An 18,079-nucleotide genomic window follows, 5' to 3' on the forward strand; every position below is an offset into this window, starting at 1 on the left:
AGAATCACAGGTGAGGAAGTTCCCAGAATAAGAGACCAAGGTTGGGCAAAGATAAACAAAAATACATCAAAGCTATGGAGAGGCAGTGTGGTGCGGTGGATTTAAAGTTGATATACTTGGGTTAAATCTTGCCTCTATCACTTCGAACTTGAGTGACCTTGGGCAAGTCACTTAACCTTAGCGTCCTTTTGTCCTTTATCAGTAGAATGAGGAGGTCTGATTGAATGTCCTCTCTGGTCCCTTTAAAATCTGTGATCAGTTTTTAAAAAAGTCACATTTGGATATGCTTGACCCAGAGGAAAGGTTCAATTCCTGTGTGCCCTGGCATTCAGTCTCCAAATTCAGGATATAGCATAATAGATTGCGAACTAGAAGGAAGCTTGGATGTCATCTAAGAAGGCAGTATGGTAGAGTGGGAAAAGCAATATCTCTGGAATCAGAGGATCTGATTTTGAATCTCGACCCTGAAAGCAGCTGTGTGATCAAACTCACAACCTCTCTGGGCCTCAGTTTCTCATCCATAAAATGGGGGTTATCCGACATTGCCTTCAAAGTCCCTTCCTACTCTATGTCTATGATCCTAGTCCAATACTCTCAGTTTTACAGATGAGGAAACTGAGACCCAAGGAAGCTAAGTAATTGACCCAAGGTCACAGGTAATAGCAAAGCTGGGCTCTGAAACCAAGTGTGTTGATTCCAAAGCCAGTATCCTTTCTATTGGACTCCATTGCCTCCCAGTTGAGCTCATTTTCAGTACATTACTTGACTCCCCCAACCCCAAGCAGGGAAAGCATTTTATTAGATTTTCAAGCTGAGCCAGGCAACATTCAACCTCACCTCTTCAGGCTGTATTTAACCCCTGCCTTCGACCACACTAACCACATCCTCAATCCTCAGCAAAGCTCTGCACAAGTCAGGCTGCTGACTCTTTCTTCCCCTACAGGATCAACCACAGTCCTAAAGACCACTCTATCTTCTGACTCTGGTCCTTTGTCCAGACTGTCCCCTCTGCCTGGAATGCTATCCCCTTTCATCTCTGCCTCTGGCTTCCGTCAAATCCCAACTAAATTCCCACCTTCAACAGATAGGCAGATATTGCCTATCACAGACAGACTTTCTTCTCTATTCATACACATTTTCTCTCTCTTTCCTCTCCTCCCCTAAACTGCAGACTTACAGAAAAACATCCATATCATTTCCTCTCCCCAAATATCACAGACATACAGAAACACATACACACTTTCCCCCTCTTCTTACTCAGCATCTACATTCCCCCTTAATTCTAGTGCCTCCCCTCTGTTATCTCCATTTTATCCTGAATATAGCTAATTTGTACTCAGTCTTATTGTTTCTCCCATTAGATTATGAGATCCTTGAGGGCAGAGACTATCTTTTGCCATCTTTGTAGCCCTAACACTTAGCACAGTGCCTGGCATACAATAGGTGATTAATAAGTGTTTATTGACTTAACCAGACCTCTTTTCGAATCTGGTTTCCAGTCAAAGAGAGGTGAAGAGTCAGTAAAAAGGAGAAGTCTACCATCTTGGTGTTGTTCCCATGGTCCTACACGGCCTCTTCTTTGGGCCTTTATAATGCTCAAGTCTGGTAGACACAACTCTTCAGTTATGACCAGAGCAGCTGTCTGGGGATTATCATATTGTTTGGTGCTTCAGAGTCCAAATCACCTATGGAAGCCAGAGGCCTGTGATCAATTACGTTAGAGCAGAGAAATTCAGAGCAAGGGCATGTGGGCATGTGCAAGACTATAGAGAATGGGCACATAAGTACTTTGTAAACTGGAAAGGGAACTATTGTTATTAGTATTTGATCATGTGTAAGGAAGAGGATGACTTTGCTTCAGGATTAAATTGGAGACCTGGGTGACGGAGAAAATGAGGCAGGGTTTTCAGGGAGCCTGGGCTGCTTCTACCCCCAAAGGCCCTTCTTTTATTTTTCCCATTACAGCATATTCCCAGCAATGTTCCCTGGTTGCAAATCCCATGACATCACAAGCTCCAAAGAGCCCAAATTGCAGGAGGCCCGGTGGGCAAAGAAGGTGCTCAGCAGGCAGGAGTCGAAGGCGTATTACCAGAAAAAACATGCTCCTTCCTTGCCTTCACCCCAGCCCAGGAAACCTTCCCTGAATGACCCTTCTTGAATCTCTGGGGCTCTTAGCATTTCATCTTAACTCCATTCATTTTCTCCAATTCACAGATTGCTTTGAAATACACCTTATTCAGTGGTTTCTTATGGGCTTCTTTTCTCCAGTGCTTGAGATAGGGGCCATACTTCCTCATCTTTTTTAACGCCATGCCTCTATCTCTCTTTTCTCTCTTCTAATATCTTCAAACACACACACACACACACACACACACACACACACACACACACACACACACACACACACACACACACACACACACACACACACACACACACACACACACACACACACACACACACACAGCCCTGGAAAGGAGAATTAGTACCACACAGTGCTGATACTTAAGTCTGAGATAGGGGTGGACCTGATAATCTTAGGGAGTGATGTAGGGCCTTCAGAGATTGTATAATTTGCCCAGGGTCACACAGCTAGGACCTGTCAGAGGTGAAACTTGAACCCAGGTCTTCCTGGCTTGAAGACCAGTTCTCTATTTACATGATAACACAATTACTTTTCCTCAAAGGCCGGTAGGTGAAAGAGGGCTTCAGCCTCAGACTTACCAGCTATGTGACTCTGGGCAAGTCATTTCCTTAGCCTCTGTCTGTCTCTATTTCCTTATCTGCAACATGGGGATGATCATGGCACCTATGTCCCAGAGTTAATTGTGAGGATCAAATGAGATGATATTTGTAAAGGGCTTCACACAGGGTCTGGCATGTGGCAGACACTTAATAAAACCTTCGTTCCATTCTATTCTCCCTTTACAAATGAATGAGATTGACTTTTGCACATATGTCTTTTCAATAAACTTTGGGATAAAAGCATATAGATTATGGTGACATATTCTCTGTGGTTCAACTTACACAGGGCACACCCTGTAGTTGTCCATTAATTTCTTCTAATGAGCTCAGGGACCCTCTTTCTCGCTTCTTCCAAGGACAACATGGAAGGAGCTGGAACCACTATGCCCATTTTACAGACAAGGAAACTGAAACCCAGAGAGAAGACTTCAAGTCACCCTTCCACACTCAACAAGTGGCCTCGCTGGAATGAGAAGGTTGGGTTCCTCCTGCCCACCAGCCTGGCACTAGTTTCTGTAGACCAGAGGGGACAAACACTCCCCCCACAACACCCCCAATGCACCCTGAACCAGATTAAAATGTAATTGGGAAACGTTTAACAAAATACATAAAAAGCAATGAAACATAGATAATATTAATAGGTTGTTTGTTAAGTCAATATGTGAGCCATAAGGATCTTTACGTAAGGTTTAGTGGCCACCCTTCCTACTAAAGTTTGACCTGATTGCCTACTTCATCTGAGATCTGAGATCTTCTCCATCATACATGCCCTAACTGAAATTCAGTCTGCCTAATCTCACCTCCCCTTTGATCAGCTTGACCACTGCTACACCCACCTCCCCACCCATGACAATAATCCCCTGCACAGGTAGGCGGTCCTCCCTTCCCAAATCAGACTAGACATAGCCCCAAGATAAAGGGAGAGAACAGAGGTGCCCTTGGTCATGTGGATACTGATGAGGCCTTACCCCTTCCCTTCCTCCACAAAGGCAAATGGTACATTACTCCACTGACATGGAGTGCAGTCAGGACATGAGCTCCAATGAGACTTTTGCCAGTGAGCAGTTAAGGCTCAAAGCTGAAGAGATTGAGGGGCCCAGAGGTAGAATACCTGGGCTGGTTTGCTCACCAGGTTGACAAAATCCTGATAGCAGATGTGTCCATCCGAATGGCTGTCAGCAAGGGCCAGGAGCACCTCTCTCTTATGTGGGTCCAGCTCAGACCCGTGGCTTTCTAACAGGCTCCGGAACTTGCCTGTGCTGATGTAGCCGGTGTTCCCAGGATCAAACTGCAGAAAGAAGGAGACAGTGGGGGCATCAGAAGGAGGTCCCCTTCAGATCTAACCCAAACCTGATTCCTTCTCCACCATTCCTTGGGTCCCATCTGGGACATCGAGCTAGCCTCGTGACTACAGCTCAGGATTAGGAGTCAGGAAGACCCCAGTTAGAATCCTATCTCTCACACATCTGAGCTGCAAGATCCCTGGCAAATCTTTTCACCTTTCTCAGGTTCAAGTCAGGCCAACAAGAACTCATGTATTTATTAACATTTTTTAAAAGCTCTCTCTTTTTTTAGATTCAATTTTATTTTATTTTCGGGTCTGAATCCTTTCCCTCCCACTTCCACCATCATCCCCCTCATTGAAAAAGTAAGAAAAACAAAACCCATTACAAACATAAAATCAAGCAAAACAAATTCCCACATTGGCTACGTGATTCATATATAAATATATGTGTGTGCATGCATATGTATACACATAGATATACACATGTGTATGTACACACATATGTATACACATGTATATATGCATGTCCGTATATCTGCATGTGTGTGTGCATATGAATAAACATCTATATCAGCACTCTGAACCCATCATCTCTCTATCTAGGTAGCATTCAATAGGCATTTATTAAGTACTTTCTGTTTGCCTGGAACCATGCCAAGTGCTTGGGGGGTACAAAGAAAGGGAAAAATTCAGTCCCTGCCCTCAAGGAGCTAACCTTCTAATGGGGGGAAGGGTTCACAGATGGAAATAATAAACAATTAAACAGATACAAGATGTACATAAGATATAAAATATATATACACACACATGTATATATGTATATACACACATACACATGTATATACATGGGCATGGGTATGAACATATACATACATGCATGTGTATACATCTAGCTAGATGTGTATATATATCTGTATACATATATGTATATAGAGAGATAGATAGAGAGAGAGATAGATGGAAGGCATTCTGAGAGGGGAAGGCATTAGCGGACTCAGTGCCATCATCTACAAAATGGGGATAATTACAGCACCTACCTTGTGGAGTTGTTGTGAGGTTCAAATAGGTAAAGCATTTTGCAAACTTTAAAGTGCTACACAAATGTAATTAACAAACCCCCTTAATAAAAGAATTTGTTCTATAAAATTTGAACGCAATCCAAAGGTTGCACCTGAGGACCAAGATGGCCATATATGCAGGTTTCCCATCCCTGGCTAGTCCAGCTCCTCCCTTCACAAGGAAATCGAGGCTCAGAAAGGGGCGATGATCTATCCAGGGTCATCAAGCTGACAAGGGGCAGAGCTGGGACTGGATCCCAATCCAGTGCTCTGACCACAGCATTCTTCCATCATGTGCAAAGTCTCTGTCTAATCTTCCCAATCCACAAAGTTCTTAGGAACAATGTAAGACATGTGTTCCCCCCCAGTCCATTGACCCCATGCACCTTGGTCTTTAGCAAGAGGCCAGGGCATGTGTCCCCCCAGAAGTGGTCACAGCATGCACCTAGCTCTATGCCATCCTGCAGTCCAGTAAATGAGAAGACTCCTCTGATCTGTCTCTGGCCTCACAGGGACCCAGACCAGGAAGGTGGGGGAGCTGACAGCTCCAGGAGACAAGTAAGGCCCACCTGGCCTAGATGAGCAGGGCTGGGGAGGCTGGGAATCTCCCCGCTGAGCATCATTAGCAGGCCAAGCCAGGGGCAGAAATGGAGTGAGGAGTCCCCTGAGAGCTGATCCAGCGAGCTCCACAGCCTGACTGGCATTCTACCCTGGCAGGTGGGTGCTTCATTTAATTTGATGACAAGGCAGTCGCTTCTCTCGCCCACGGAGGGGAAGAGTCAGGAATCCAGGCAGGATTCCTAATCTGCAGAGAGGCAGCTGGTTGGAAGAAACTTCCTAATTAGAAAAGTTGCTGAAAACAGGATAGACTACCTTGGGAGGTAGTGAGGTCCCCATTATTGGAGGTCTTTAAGAAGTGACTGGATGAGGGCTCATCAGGGACATGGTTGAGGGGATTCCTGCCCTAGTACGGATGAGCTCTATCCTGCCCTCTCCCCTGGCAGAGAGGTATCAAGGTAGAGTGTAGAGCCCTGGATTTAGAATCAGAGGAATGAGATCCAAACCCTGCAGCTTACTGCCTATGTACCTTATGCAAGTGTCCACCTCTCTGGGTCTCAGTTTCCCCAACCATACAAGGTAGGATTTAGACGAGATGGCCTCTAAGGTCCCTTTCAACTCTAGATCTAAGACTTTATGATAGCCCCAGGAGGCTACACTATCTTACCAGGGACTTTCCCCATCAATATCCTCTGTTCCCTGACCACCCCATCCCCAACCTATCCTTTGTCTATTAGAGAAAGCATTGAATGGGCAAACATTTGCTATAGCTAGTCACCACCAATATGTCCCCAATAGGTCCTGCAGGAATTTGGCATCATCCCCCCATCCTTTGGGAGTCCAGACCTCTGGCTGGGGGTGGGGCTGGGGAAGGGGAGCTCAGGGAGAGGGCCCATCTGCCCTCATTCCATCTCCAGACAAAGGACCACCTGCTCTCCTCCATCCCCTGGGTACTCCCCCATTGTCCTTGTGACCGTGCTTGCCCTCTGCCTCTCCATACCCTTACCCTCCCACAAGCACATGACAAGGGGTCTATTGGGGAGTGGATGAGCTAGGAAACAAATTGGAGTGAGTCCGAGGCATTTTTCTCTCTGCCAAAATCTTGCCCCTTCAAATTGGGGCCAGACGGGCCAAGCAGAGGGGAGACTGGCACCCCTACTAACAAGATGTCAGGGACAGCTGAGCACACATAAGGGGTGAAGGGAGGGCAATATTAATAGGAGCTTCCCAGACACATTTGGGCTGGCATCACTTGACCAAATAGCCCCAATAGTGGGTAAGACAGGGGCAAAAATAGTATTCAGAAGAGGGATGGGGCACAGACTGATAGAGGTTTTATGAGGGTAGAGGAGATAGGAAAATATTAAAAACAAAAAAGAAAGAAGGAAAACCTGCTGACATGCAGACAGAAGGGTGGAGAGAAGAGGGTGAGGATTAGGGCAGGAGAAAGCCCACGCACACCCTCACCCCACCCTTGACTCTCAGTTGAATTCTAAGCTTAGAATGGAGATCTATCTTTCACCTGAGGAGAACAAATGAACAATTCAAAACCAAATTTTGAAAGAAAAGGTCATCCCAGCTGGGAAATCTGTCTTACAGCCGCATGACCATGGACAAATCATGTAACATCTCTGAGATTCATCTTTTCTATCTGTGAAACGGGGAGCATAATACCTGTAGGAGAAGGGCAGTCTGGCTGGCCTCAAAGACCTAAGTTCAAATCCTGTTTCTAATTTATTTTGACAAATGACCCTGAACAAGTCACTTAACCTTTGAGAGTTTTGGGCAACTAAGATTAAGTTGAGGAGAAGACCCCACATTAGTAGAGTGAGTTTCCACCTGGGGGTTCCCTATGCCAATTAAATCTGAAGTTCCATCTCCATATTTAATACCTGTAGTGCCTAGTCCACAGGGTTGCTGTGAGGCATCATTGTGATAACATGAAAAATGCTTTGTAAATTGTAAAGCATAATATGTCAGATACACATAGAGCATTAAACTTGAAGTCAGGAAGGCCTGAGTTCAAATCCAGCGTCAGACACTTACTAGCCATAGGTCCTTGGACAAGTCATTTACACTTTGCCTCAGTTTCACTCATCTGTAAAATGGGGATAATAAAAGCACCTTCCTTCCATGATGGTTGTGGGGATTGATGGGGTTCAGACTCTGGGAGCCTCCTTGAATCTTCCCACTTAATCTGGCCTTTCTTACTCAAATCTAATCTTCCCGTTTGTTCTGGCAGTCTCAGGAAGCCCATGGGCTTTTCATTATCATTCTACTCAGGTCTCTGTTGCACCCCCCCCACCCTTGATCCCATCAAAACCCCATGCCCCAGGCTGCCGACTACTCCCATCAAGATCTGTATCCATTCCCATACTGCCCCTATGAAGATCTCTGGATTGCCTCACCTGTTTCCCTCCATTGTCTGATATCTCCTGATAGCCTCCAGCTGTTTCCAGCCTTTGACCCTCCTTAGATTCCCTCCTTGGACTTCTCCTCAAGACCCTTCCTAAACCCCTCCTCCCATCACCCTGGACTATCAGACACCCCCCCCCCCCCGCCCCTCCTACCCCCCCCCCCCCCCCCCCCCCCGATCCCTCCTATACTCTTTTCTGTATTTAAGTTCCATCTTGCCTATATGCAGGCGCTCAGATTCAATCCAGCTCAGACTGTCTGTCTGGGATTCTATCTGGCCCACTTACGAATACAAGCGTTACAAATGCTTAGGCTCCTTCAGAGGCAACCTAATTTGGCGAATCTTTAATAAACTTTGTTTTCTTTGGCTTTAAGAAGGCTTGAGTCGAATTCATTCGAGCATGATCCAGACTGTCGGTATTTTGGGGTACCCATCACCCCGAAACCTCATCAGGGATCAAATGACATATTTGTAAAGTGCTTTTCAAACCTTAAAGTACTATAAAAAATACCAGCTGTTATTATCTCACTCTTCCCTGATGGGGTTCAGATAGAAATCATCTATCCTGCAATCTCTCACTTCCCTTCAGTCTTCCTGTCTATTGGTTGTTTCCCTACAGCCAATAAACATGTTCATATCTCCACCATCCTCAAAAAAAGTCCCAACTTGATCCATCCATTGCTGCTTTTATCCCATATATCTCTCCTTCCTTTTGTGACTAAACTCCCTCACAAGGCTGTCTACAATAGACAATTCCACTCATCTCTCCTTACTCTCTTCTTAACTCTCTTAACAGTCTGGCTTTTATCCTCAGTATTAAACTGAAACCATCTCTCTGACACTACTATTGATCTCTTAATTGTCCAATCTAGTGGCCTCTTCTCAATCCTAATCTTTCTTGACCTCTCTGAAGGCTCTGACACCAATGGTCCATCCCCCTCCTCTCCTTGATGCTCTCTCTGCTCTTGAGGTTTTTAGGACTCTCCTCTCTCCCAGTTCTCCTCCTTCTCATATGAATCTCCTCAGTCTCCTTGGCTTGATCTTCACCCTGTAATGTCCACTAAGTGTAGGAAGCCTATGGAGCTCTATCCTGGACTCTTTTCTCTAACTCTAGTATTTTACTTGGTGATCTCAGCAGCTTTTGTGGATTCGGTAATCATCAAATCCACTCATCCAGTCCTAAATTTTCTGCTTGGTGTCCACTTTCAAATCTCCAACTACTCACTGGGCATCAAACTGGATGTCTTGTAGATATCTTAAACTCAATAAATCCAAAACATTTTCCTTCTCAAACCCTCCCTTCTTCCAGTACTCTATTACTGTTGAGAGTACCACCATTCTTAGTCACTCAAGCTCACAGCTTAGGTATCATTCCAGTAAGGACAAGAAAAGAAGGATCTTTTGCTGTTTTTGTTTTAGTATAATCAAATACCTCTGATTGAATCTTGCCTTTATCAACTAAGAGTCTTTACTAGGAGTAAAGTACAGAAACAGGAGTTTCTTTACCTAGAAACAACATATGTATTTGCATTGTTAATGTGATTAAAGATCTTCCCCACCCATTAATAGGCCTACCCATTAAAGAGAGTTTGATTAGGGAAGATTTGTAGGAAGGTCCACACCTTTTGTTAATGAGGCACTGGTTCTCAAGGGTTGGGATGCCCTCTGGCTCTAAAAAAGGGATAAATACTCTGAGGGTGAGGTTTTACTTTGGGACTTAAGTTTTTGGAGAAACTTTGTATGTCAGAAGAGACTCTGGGAAGCTGCTAAGGAGCCCCCTGGCTTTGAAAACTCAGATGTTGGTGCTTCCCTCTCTGGCAACTATAGTCAGATAGTTGGACCTATCTGTTGATTTGTGATATATGTATTGCTTATGTCAGACCGTTTGGAAGAGCTGTCTGTTGACTTCCTGAACTAAGTGAATGATATATGTGCTTGATTAAAGGAGATTGTTAGCCCCTCAAAAGTTGCCTTTCCTTTCAGAAAAGCAGATCTAAGAACCTGTGATAGCAGGCCCCCCTGTGTATGTTGGGGTGTTTACTGATACATATTCTTAGATTCTTGCTTTCTCTTATCACACCATATCCAATCTGTTACCAAGTCCACCATCTCTCATATATGCCCCCTTCTCTCTTCAGACACCAGTACCATTCTAGCACAAGCTTTAATCATGCCATTCTTGGACTACTGCAATAGTCTGTTGGTTGGTCTTCCTTTCTTGTACTCTCTCCCCATTCCAATCTGTCCTCCACTCAACTATCAAAATGATCTTTTCAATGTGCCATCATCTCATTCATAAACTCTAGTGACTTCCAGGATCAAATATGAATCCTCTGTTTGGTTTTTCAAAGCCCTTTATAATCTCTATCCCTTCCCATCTTTTCATTCTTCTTATATCTAATTACCCACCCCTCCTCTCACATACTCTGAATTCTTCGATCTACTGACATGGGCTTCCTTGATGTTTCTAAAATAGGATGACTCCATTTCCATTGGTTATTTTCACTGGCTATCTCCACATGCCTGGAATGCTCTTCCTCATTCATTTCTAGCTCCTGGCTTCCTTCAAGTCCCAGCTAAAATCCCATCCTCTACAGGAAGTTTGTCCCAATCCCATTTAATTCTAGTGCCTTCCCTCTGTTGGTCATCTCCGATTTATCCTGGCTATATTTTGTTTGCATTTGTTGTTGTTTATTAGATTAGTCCTGACTCTTTGTGACTCCCATTTGGGGATTTCTTGGCGAAGATGCTGGAGTGGTTAGCCCTTCCCTTCTCCAGCTCATTTGACAGATGAGGAAACTGAGTTGTTTGCATAACTCCTTGAAAGCAAGGGCTGTGTTTTGCCTTTCTTTGTATCCCCAATACTTGACATAGTGCTTGGCACATAGTAGGTACTTAATAAATGCTTATTGATTGACTATGATTGTACTTTTTTGTTCAATGTTCTGCTGACTATTGCCAGCTGGATAAAGTGACTTGTTTCTGTGATTATTAACTATAAAGGCTCCTGTCCCAGATTGGCTATGACATACAAGGCTAATCCTTCAGTCTCTTTCTGCCTCAAAGTTCTCCATCCCCTCCTACTTCTCAGACAAAATGTTTAGGCTGGGACCCTCATTAGGCACTTTCAGAGTAAACTAGCCCTAAAAATAAAAGGCAATAAGGACTCTATTGTTTTAATACCATGAAAATGCCAGCCCACATACTACCATTATGCCAAGTCCTGGATTTATCTAAGAGAGCTGATCGGATTGGATGGGAGGTCCTAAAACCTTAAGAGAAGGGTCTTAAGGTTCAAGAACTTTAAAAAAACACTTTTTTAATAACTGTATTTCAATATGATTGATTTCCCTTGTAATCCTGTGTATTTTATTCCATGCATAAAAAAAACATTCTTCTGGGAAAGAGTCCATAGGCTGAGTCACTATACGGTCAAAGGGATACAAGACACAAAAGAAGTTAGGAACTCTTCCCCTAAAGGAAGGGAGGTATATCTAAATTAGGGTAGGGAGAAAGAGAAAGTACTAAGCAGCCTAGGGGTGGTCTGAATCCAAAGGGAAGGTGGGGGGTTGGGGGGGGTGGACAGCCTAGGGCTGGGCTGCTGGAGGAATGTGAGCAATGAATGGGGTTCCCAGGGCCCAGCTGGGAGAGATGAATTGGACCTATGGGTTAAGGGAGTAGCCTCAAGGCAGTAGGGCTCTGAATAGCATCCAGGGTGGCTGGGGCTCCAAATGAGGCATAAGGCCAAGTTAAAGATGCGGTCTGAAAGGACTGGAGGGGAGCAGAGGGAGGCTAAACGGGCCTGATGGGAAGCCCATTAACACAAAGTGCTGGCACTAAAGGAGAAGCCCCCACAAGTCCCCTCCTCCCACCCACCTGCCAAGGCCTTGAAAAGAGCCTCAAGCGGCTCAGTGGGAATTTTTAATCCAGCCACTACCCCCGCCCTCTGGCCCCCTAATCCCCCCCAGCTCCTCCCCTCCCCAGCACCAGGCTCTCAGACATCCTGAACCTCCCCTTCCTCAAACCCTTTCCCTGACACTCTAATACCCCAAGTAGCTACAGACACTGCCTGGTGTCTTTCCCCACCTCAATATGGGGAAGGGAGGTCCAGAGAAAAGAGACCTAGATTCAGAGCTGAGGAAGCTGGATTCTAATTGCTTTGTGCCTCAGTTTCCCCACCTGTCATATGGCATGATCTCAGGTAGCACAGTGCAGTAGGAAAGACTTTGAATTTAGAGTCAAATGAGCTGTGTTCAAATCTCTCCTCTGTCATTTTTGTATGACTTTGGGCAAATAACTTCCACTCTCTGAGCTTCTGGTTCCTCATGTGTAAAATGAGGGAAGTGGACTATATGACCTTTAAGAACCCTTCCATTTTGAAGTCTGTGAAAGCACAATCTAACAAACCATTAGAAACCCAAGAGGCAGGCCATGAGGGTGAGTCAGCACTCAGGACAGGACAGCTCCAAATCAACTCCAGGAGGGAACCCAAGGAAGTACCAGATTAGCTGGTAAACCAGGTAGAACCCAACATTTAAACTTTGTACACAAATAGAGTAAATTTTATACCGCCCCCCAGGCAGGAGGATATGGAAGTTTGGAGGTATCTCCAGGCAGAGTTTTAGGGAACACAGTGTTGAATTTAGTCTCTGTAACCCAGGCGGTTAGCAGAGTGCCTTAATTCTGGCACCCCAGGAGACCCATCTCACAAACTGACTCTTCCCGTCTGAGGTAAATCACACTTCTGGCACTTATTACCTGTGTGTCCCTGGGCAAGTCACTTTATCAATCTGGAGCTCAGTTTTCTCATCTGTGACACAATGGGGTTGGACTCATGGACCTCTAAATTCCCTTCCAACTCAAGACATATGAACCTATGCCAAATTCATTTCCTTTCATTAGGACAACATAGTACAATGGAAAGAATCATGGATTAGGAGCCAAAGGACCCAGATTCAAATCTCATATTACTTGGGTAACCCCAGTCATCACTTTATTTGTCTCTTTCCTTTTCTGTAAAATGAGGAAGTTGAACAGCTAGGCATATCCCTCAAGGAGGTCAGTAATCAAAAGAAAGCCTCTATAGACATGAACATGTTTATAGCTATGTTAGTGCAATGGAAAGGAACTGAAAACAAAGTAGATGCCCAATGGCTAAACATACTCTGATACATGAATGTAAGGGAATGGTACTGTTCCTTGGGAAACAAAGAATATGAAGAATCCAGAGAAGATTACTATGAACTGATACAAACTGAAACAAATCGCACAAGTAAAATAGTACCCTATAGACAATGACTACGATGTAAACGGAAGAAACATCAAGGCAATAGAATTGAACACAATTCCAATGATCCATCTTGGCTCTAAAGAAAAGTTGTAAGAAGGTACCACTCTTCCTTTTCTGCAAGAATGGGATACTCTGGGTACAGAACACTCCATAATGTCAACTTGGTTGATAGGTGGATTAGCTTTACTGAATTGATTATTTCTCTTTCTTATTCTTTGTTACAATGGCTGGTTCTCTGGAAGGAGGAGAGGAAGTATCTACTGGGAAATGCAAGTGATATAAAAACAAAAGAGGGCAATAAATATCTTCTAAGTAAAAATTTTAAAGGAGTGTATATTCTTTACCTTCCTTTCAGATAACCTCTGAGGTTCTCTCCCACTCTAAATTTATAATCCTATGATCCAGTCTCATTCCCTTATATTCTACTAACGGAGGGAACAACATGTACATAGATAAGTTAAAAAATATAGTTTGGTTATGTGGTGCCTTCCTAATTTTCTAACCATTTCTCTGTTTTTGTTTCCTGATAATTTCTCCACAGTCATTCTCAGCAATCCCAAACTCCAACAAAAAGGATAGAGGAAGAGCCTGGTACCCAGGACACAACAGAGAGTAGTTCCCCTGAAGGTCAGACTGAGAAGTCAAACCTACAGCTTCTCCCAAACCTCAGCAGCAATCCCCATCTTCCATTAGGCTGGTGAATGGCATACTACAGTGCTAAACTTGTCTCAGGAAGACCTAACTTCAAATCCGACCTCAGTTTCTCACTGTGTGACCCTGAGTAAGTCATTAAAAAAAAAAATCCACCATTCTCCTAGCCTCAATTTTCCCATTTGTAAAATGGGAGATGACTTTAACACCTATCTCAAAGGGTCCTGTAAGGCTCAAATGTGAAAATATACATAAAAATTCTTTGCAAACATTAAAGCACTATTAAATGCTAGCTATTATCATTATCAGAGAGTATATGCCTCAAGGGGAAAAAATCCAAAAGAATAACAGATGTCCCTTCTCCAGGGTGCAGGGGAAGGGAAGGGGTTGGATGATTGACTTGACTCTTCTATTTGCCTTCTTAAACATGAATCGAGCTGAATGGAATTAATGAGCCTGCCTAGGGGGTTACTGCTCTATAGAGCTGACCCCAACCCCCTTCTAACCATTCATAGACATTTACAGCTTCCCATAAATAAAGTTCAGGCCAGCAGCTGTTGGAGGTGATGAGGGTGGGAGTCTAGCAACACTACTCCAGCACTTTTCAATTGCAAGTGTGAATAGGGAAAAAACTCCATAAATCATGGCACCCTCCCTTTCCATGATGCCTTTTACTACCAAACGTAAATCCCCTTTGTCCTTACAGTAACTATATGCAAGCTAGAAAAGGGTTAACTTAGTAATAATAATTACAGATAGTATTGATATAGTTATTTAAGGTTTTCAAAGTGCTTTACAATGCTAGTATTAACTTCATTTTACAGATGAGGAAACTGAGGCAGACAGAGGTTATGACTTTCCCAGGGTCATGCAACTAATACATGAAGCTGAATTTGAACTCAGGTCTTCCCCAATTCAGGCCTGGTACTCTATCCACCATGCCACAGAAAAATTATGTGACCATAGACCTAGAGTTAGAAGGGATTCCAGAGACCATTTAATCTGTCCTTTTCCTCCTCTCTACTTTACAGACCAATTGATTAACAAGCTTGCTGTTTCTTCTATGTACTTGGCCCTATAGCAGAGGATGCAGAGACAAAAATTAAATAGAAGCTTACACTCTACGGGGAGACAACACATAAAGCAGAATAAATACAAATAGTTAAATGGGGCAGCTACACGGCTGCCACATTGCATAGAGTGCTGGGCCAGGAGTCAGGAAGACTTATCTTCTTGAGTCCAAATCTGGCCTCAGACATTTACTAGCTGTGTGACCCTGAGCAAATCACTTAACCCTGCTTGCCTCAATTTCCTTATCTGTAAGATGAGCTAGAGAAGGAAATGGCAAACCACTCCAGTATCTCCACCAAGAAAACCCCAAATGGGGTCACAAAAAGTCAGACACCACTGAAAAACAACTGAACAAAAGTTAAATATAAGGAAAGGCAAGGAGAATACTTAGCAGTTAGTGAGGATCAGAAAAGGCTTCACGTAGAAGGTGAGGCATAAGCAACAGTTTGGAGGAGGAGAATGATTTCATGAGGCAGAGAAAGATGAGGAAACTGAGGCCCATAGAAGTTAAATGATTTTCCCAAAGCCACCTAGAGAGTTTTAAGGAAGCAAGGTTATGTAGTAGAAGATCTTGATTTGAGGTCAGAGAGCCTGAGTTCAAATCTCATCTCTGCTACCTGGGTTACCATGAGCAAATTTCTTACTTCTCTGGGCCTCAGTTTTTTCATCTGAACAATGAGGGATTTGGCACAATGCCAGAAGAGTCATGATAAATCCCATCAGCTGCCTCTTCCTGACCAAGAGGTGGCAGACTGGAGGGAGGGGTGTTGGGAAGGGGGGGCGGGGTGCAGAAAGAGACATCTATCTTTTGGACAAGACCAAGGAGAGAATTTGTTTTGATTGAGGTCATCTTAACTAAACCATACCTGAACTTGTTCTATTCTATAGCTTTCCAGGAATTTCTGGTGCCAGGGAGCTCACCATCTCCCTAGGTGTCTCATTCCAATTTAGGACACCTCAAATTATTGACATGCTTTCCCTTCAAACCTAAATTGGTCATTCTGGAAATTCTACCCATTGGTCCTAGTTCCACCCTCTGGGGCTAAACAGAACAAACCTAATCCTTCTTCTACCTGACACCTCTCCTGCATTTAAGATAATTATCATGGTGCAATAGAAGGAAAATTGGATTTGAAACCAGAGGTTTCAGATTCTGTCTCTGATATTTATTAATCCTTATAACCTTCCCCCAACTTAGGTCATCTCTGGGTGAAACATGCCTGCTTCTGAAATGTGCACAGATGTGCACACAAATATACCACTAGTCAATGGGTCAGCCCAACAGAGCCACTCATGAAATGCTAGATCTTTGAGACTTGGGTTCAGCTCCATCATTCTAAAGAAGAAGGAGCTGAGGCCCCTGGAATGGAAATGATATATCCATGATTCCCCAGCTAGTGAGTAATCCTGGTTAGGATTCTGAGTCAGGTAGGTCCAGAGTTCATTCCACTAATCCATGAACCAGGGCATCCATCTAGGAACTAGACAAAAATTCAAGTGCCTCTCAAAAGTCCAATGGCCTGTTGGGTAGGAATGCCTTTTTCCCCTTCTTTCTCTGCCTCACCCCTCCCCAGCAAGGATCAGCCAGATAGGTAATAATAGTAATAGTTAACATTTATATAGTTACAGTATTAAGGTTTTAAAGTGCTATAATGATAATGATGATGGTGGTGGTGGTGATGGTGATGGTAATGGTGATGATTATGATGATAGCTAACATTTATATAGCACTTACTAAGTGCCAGACACTGGGCTAAGTGCTTTACAACTAACTCATTTAATCCTCATAAAAACCCTGTGAGGTAGATGTCATAATTATCTCCATTTAATAGATGAAGAAACTGACATGAACAGAGGTTAAATGCTTTGTCCAGGGTCACACAGCTAATAAGTATTTGAGGTAGGATTTGAACACAGAACTTCCAGGCTCCAAGTCCAGCACTCTGTCTACTATGCCATCTAGATCCATCAGTTTAGTGGGAGGATTGAGGGAGTAGGGATCATAAGAGCCTAGATCTATAATGGAAAAGGATCTTACTAGACATCAAATTGGATCCTTCCCCATTTTACAGATAAGGAAACTGAGACCCAAGAAAATAAAGTGACCTGTCCAAGGTTGCACAGACAGTTAAATAGCACAGGTGAGATTTAACCCTAGACCCTCTGACTTCCAATCCCATGCTACTGTACCAAGAGGGCAGAGACTTGAATTTGAGTCTTTATACCAATAATTAGCTGTGTGACCTTTGACAAGTCATTTTCTTTTCTCCGTGCCTCTGCAAAATAGACATGGGAATGTTTGACTTAGAGGACTAAAAAGTCCCTTGTAACTCTAAGATTCTATGGTTCTAGCATGAGTGGAAACTGATTAATGCAATCAAACTAGTTTAATAAAGATAGGGAGGGGTAAAAGTTTCATGCTCTGACCCCGTGGGCAATGTTTCCTCCAGAGAATTTTACCTAGTCACACCTCTTTTTTCTCTCTGGGAAGTTCAGGTAGAAAGGACTGCTCCTATTTCCTTTAAGTTCCAGGCCCAAAGCATACAGCAACATCCCAGAGGGATGGAAGAACCCTAGAAAGGAAAACTAACTTTTAGTCATAATCTCAATTCTGGGTGCAGAGCCATCCATTTGAGTATGTACACGAGATAAGATGTTTCCTTATCTCATGACAGAAAACTTCTAATCCACTGACAGTTTTATAGTTTGCGTATTGGTAGGAATATCAGAGGCCATGTAGACCAAATTCTGTCTTCCAGAGGATGCCCAGAGAGGCAAAAGGGGTAAGACATGAAAGGGGAAATTGACAGAACCAGCATTTGAACTCAGGCCTTCTGACTCAAAATCCAACATTCTTTTCACGGCAGATATTGCTTCTTTTGGGTAAGAACCAAATAAACATACCTTCTGGGATCCATCCCAGACCAGGTCCATAAAGTTAGAAAAAAAGTTATGTTTATTGGGGGTAGAGGAATAGGAATTAAAGGGTTAATTGAGGGGGTAAG

At 43.7% G+C, this 18,079-nt stretch overlaps 1 protein-coding gene across 2 annotated transcripts in view; it reads right to left on the minus strand.

The window, feature by feature from the left end:
• Window positions 1-18,079, minus strand: part of RHBDL3 (rhomboid like 3) — a 68,506-nt gene that overhangs the window by 40,135 nt on the left and 10,292 nt on the right. For both annotated transcript variants that reach the window (XM_072644973.1, XM_072644974.1), the window contains exon 2: window positions 3,875-4,033. In XM_072644973.1, coding sequence (XP_072501074.1) covers window positions 3,875-4,033 — 159 coding nt within the window. The remainder of the gene's footprint in view (window positions 1-3,874; window positions 4,034-18,079) is intronic.

This window comes from Notamacropus eugenii, chromosome 2 (assembly GCF_028372415.1).
Source record: "Notamacropus eugenii isolate mMacEug1 chromosome 2, mMacEug1.pri_v2, whole genome shotgun sequence".
NCBI lineage: Eukaryota > Metazoa > Chordata > Mammalia > Diprotodontia > Macropodidae > Notamacropus > Notamacropus eugenii.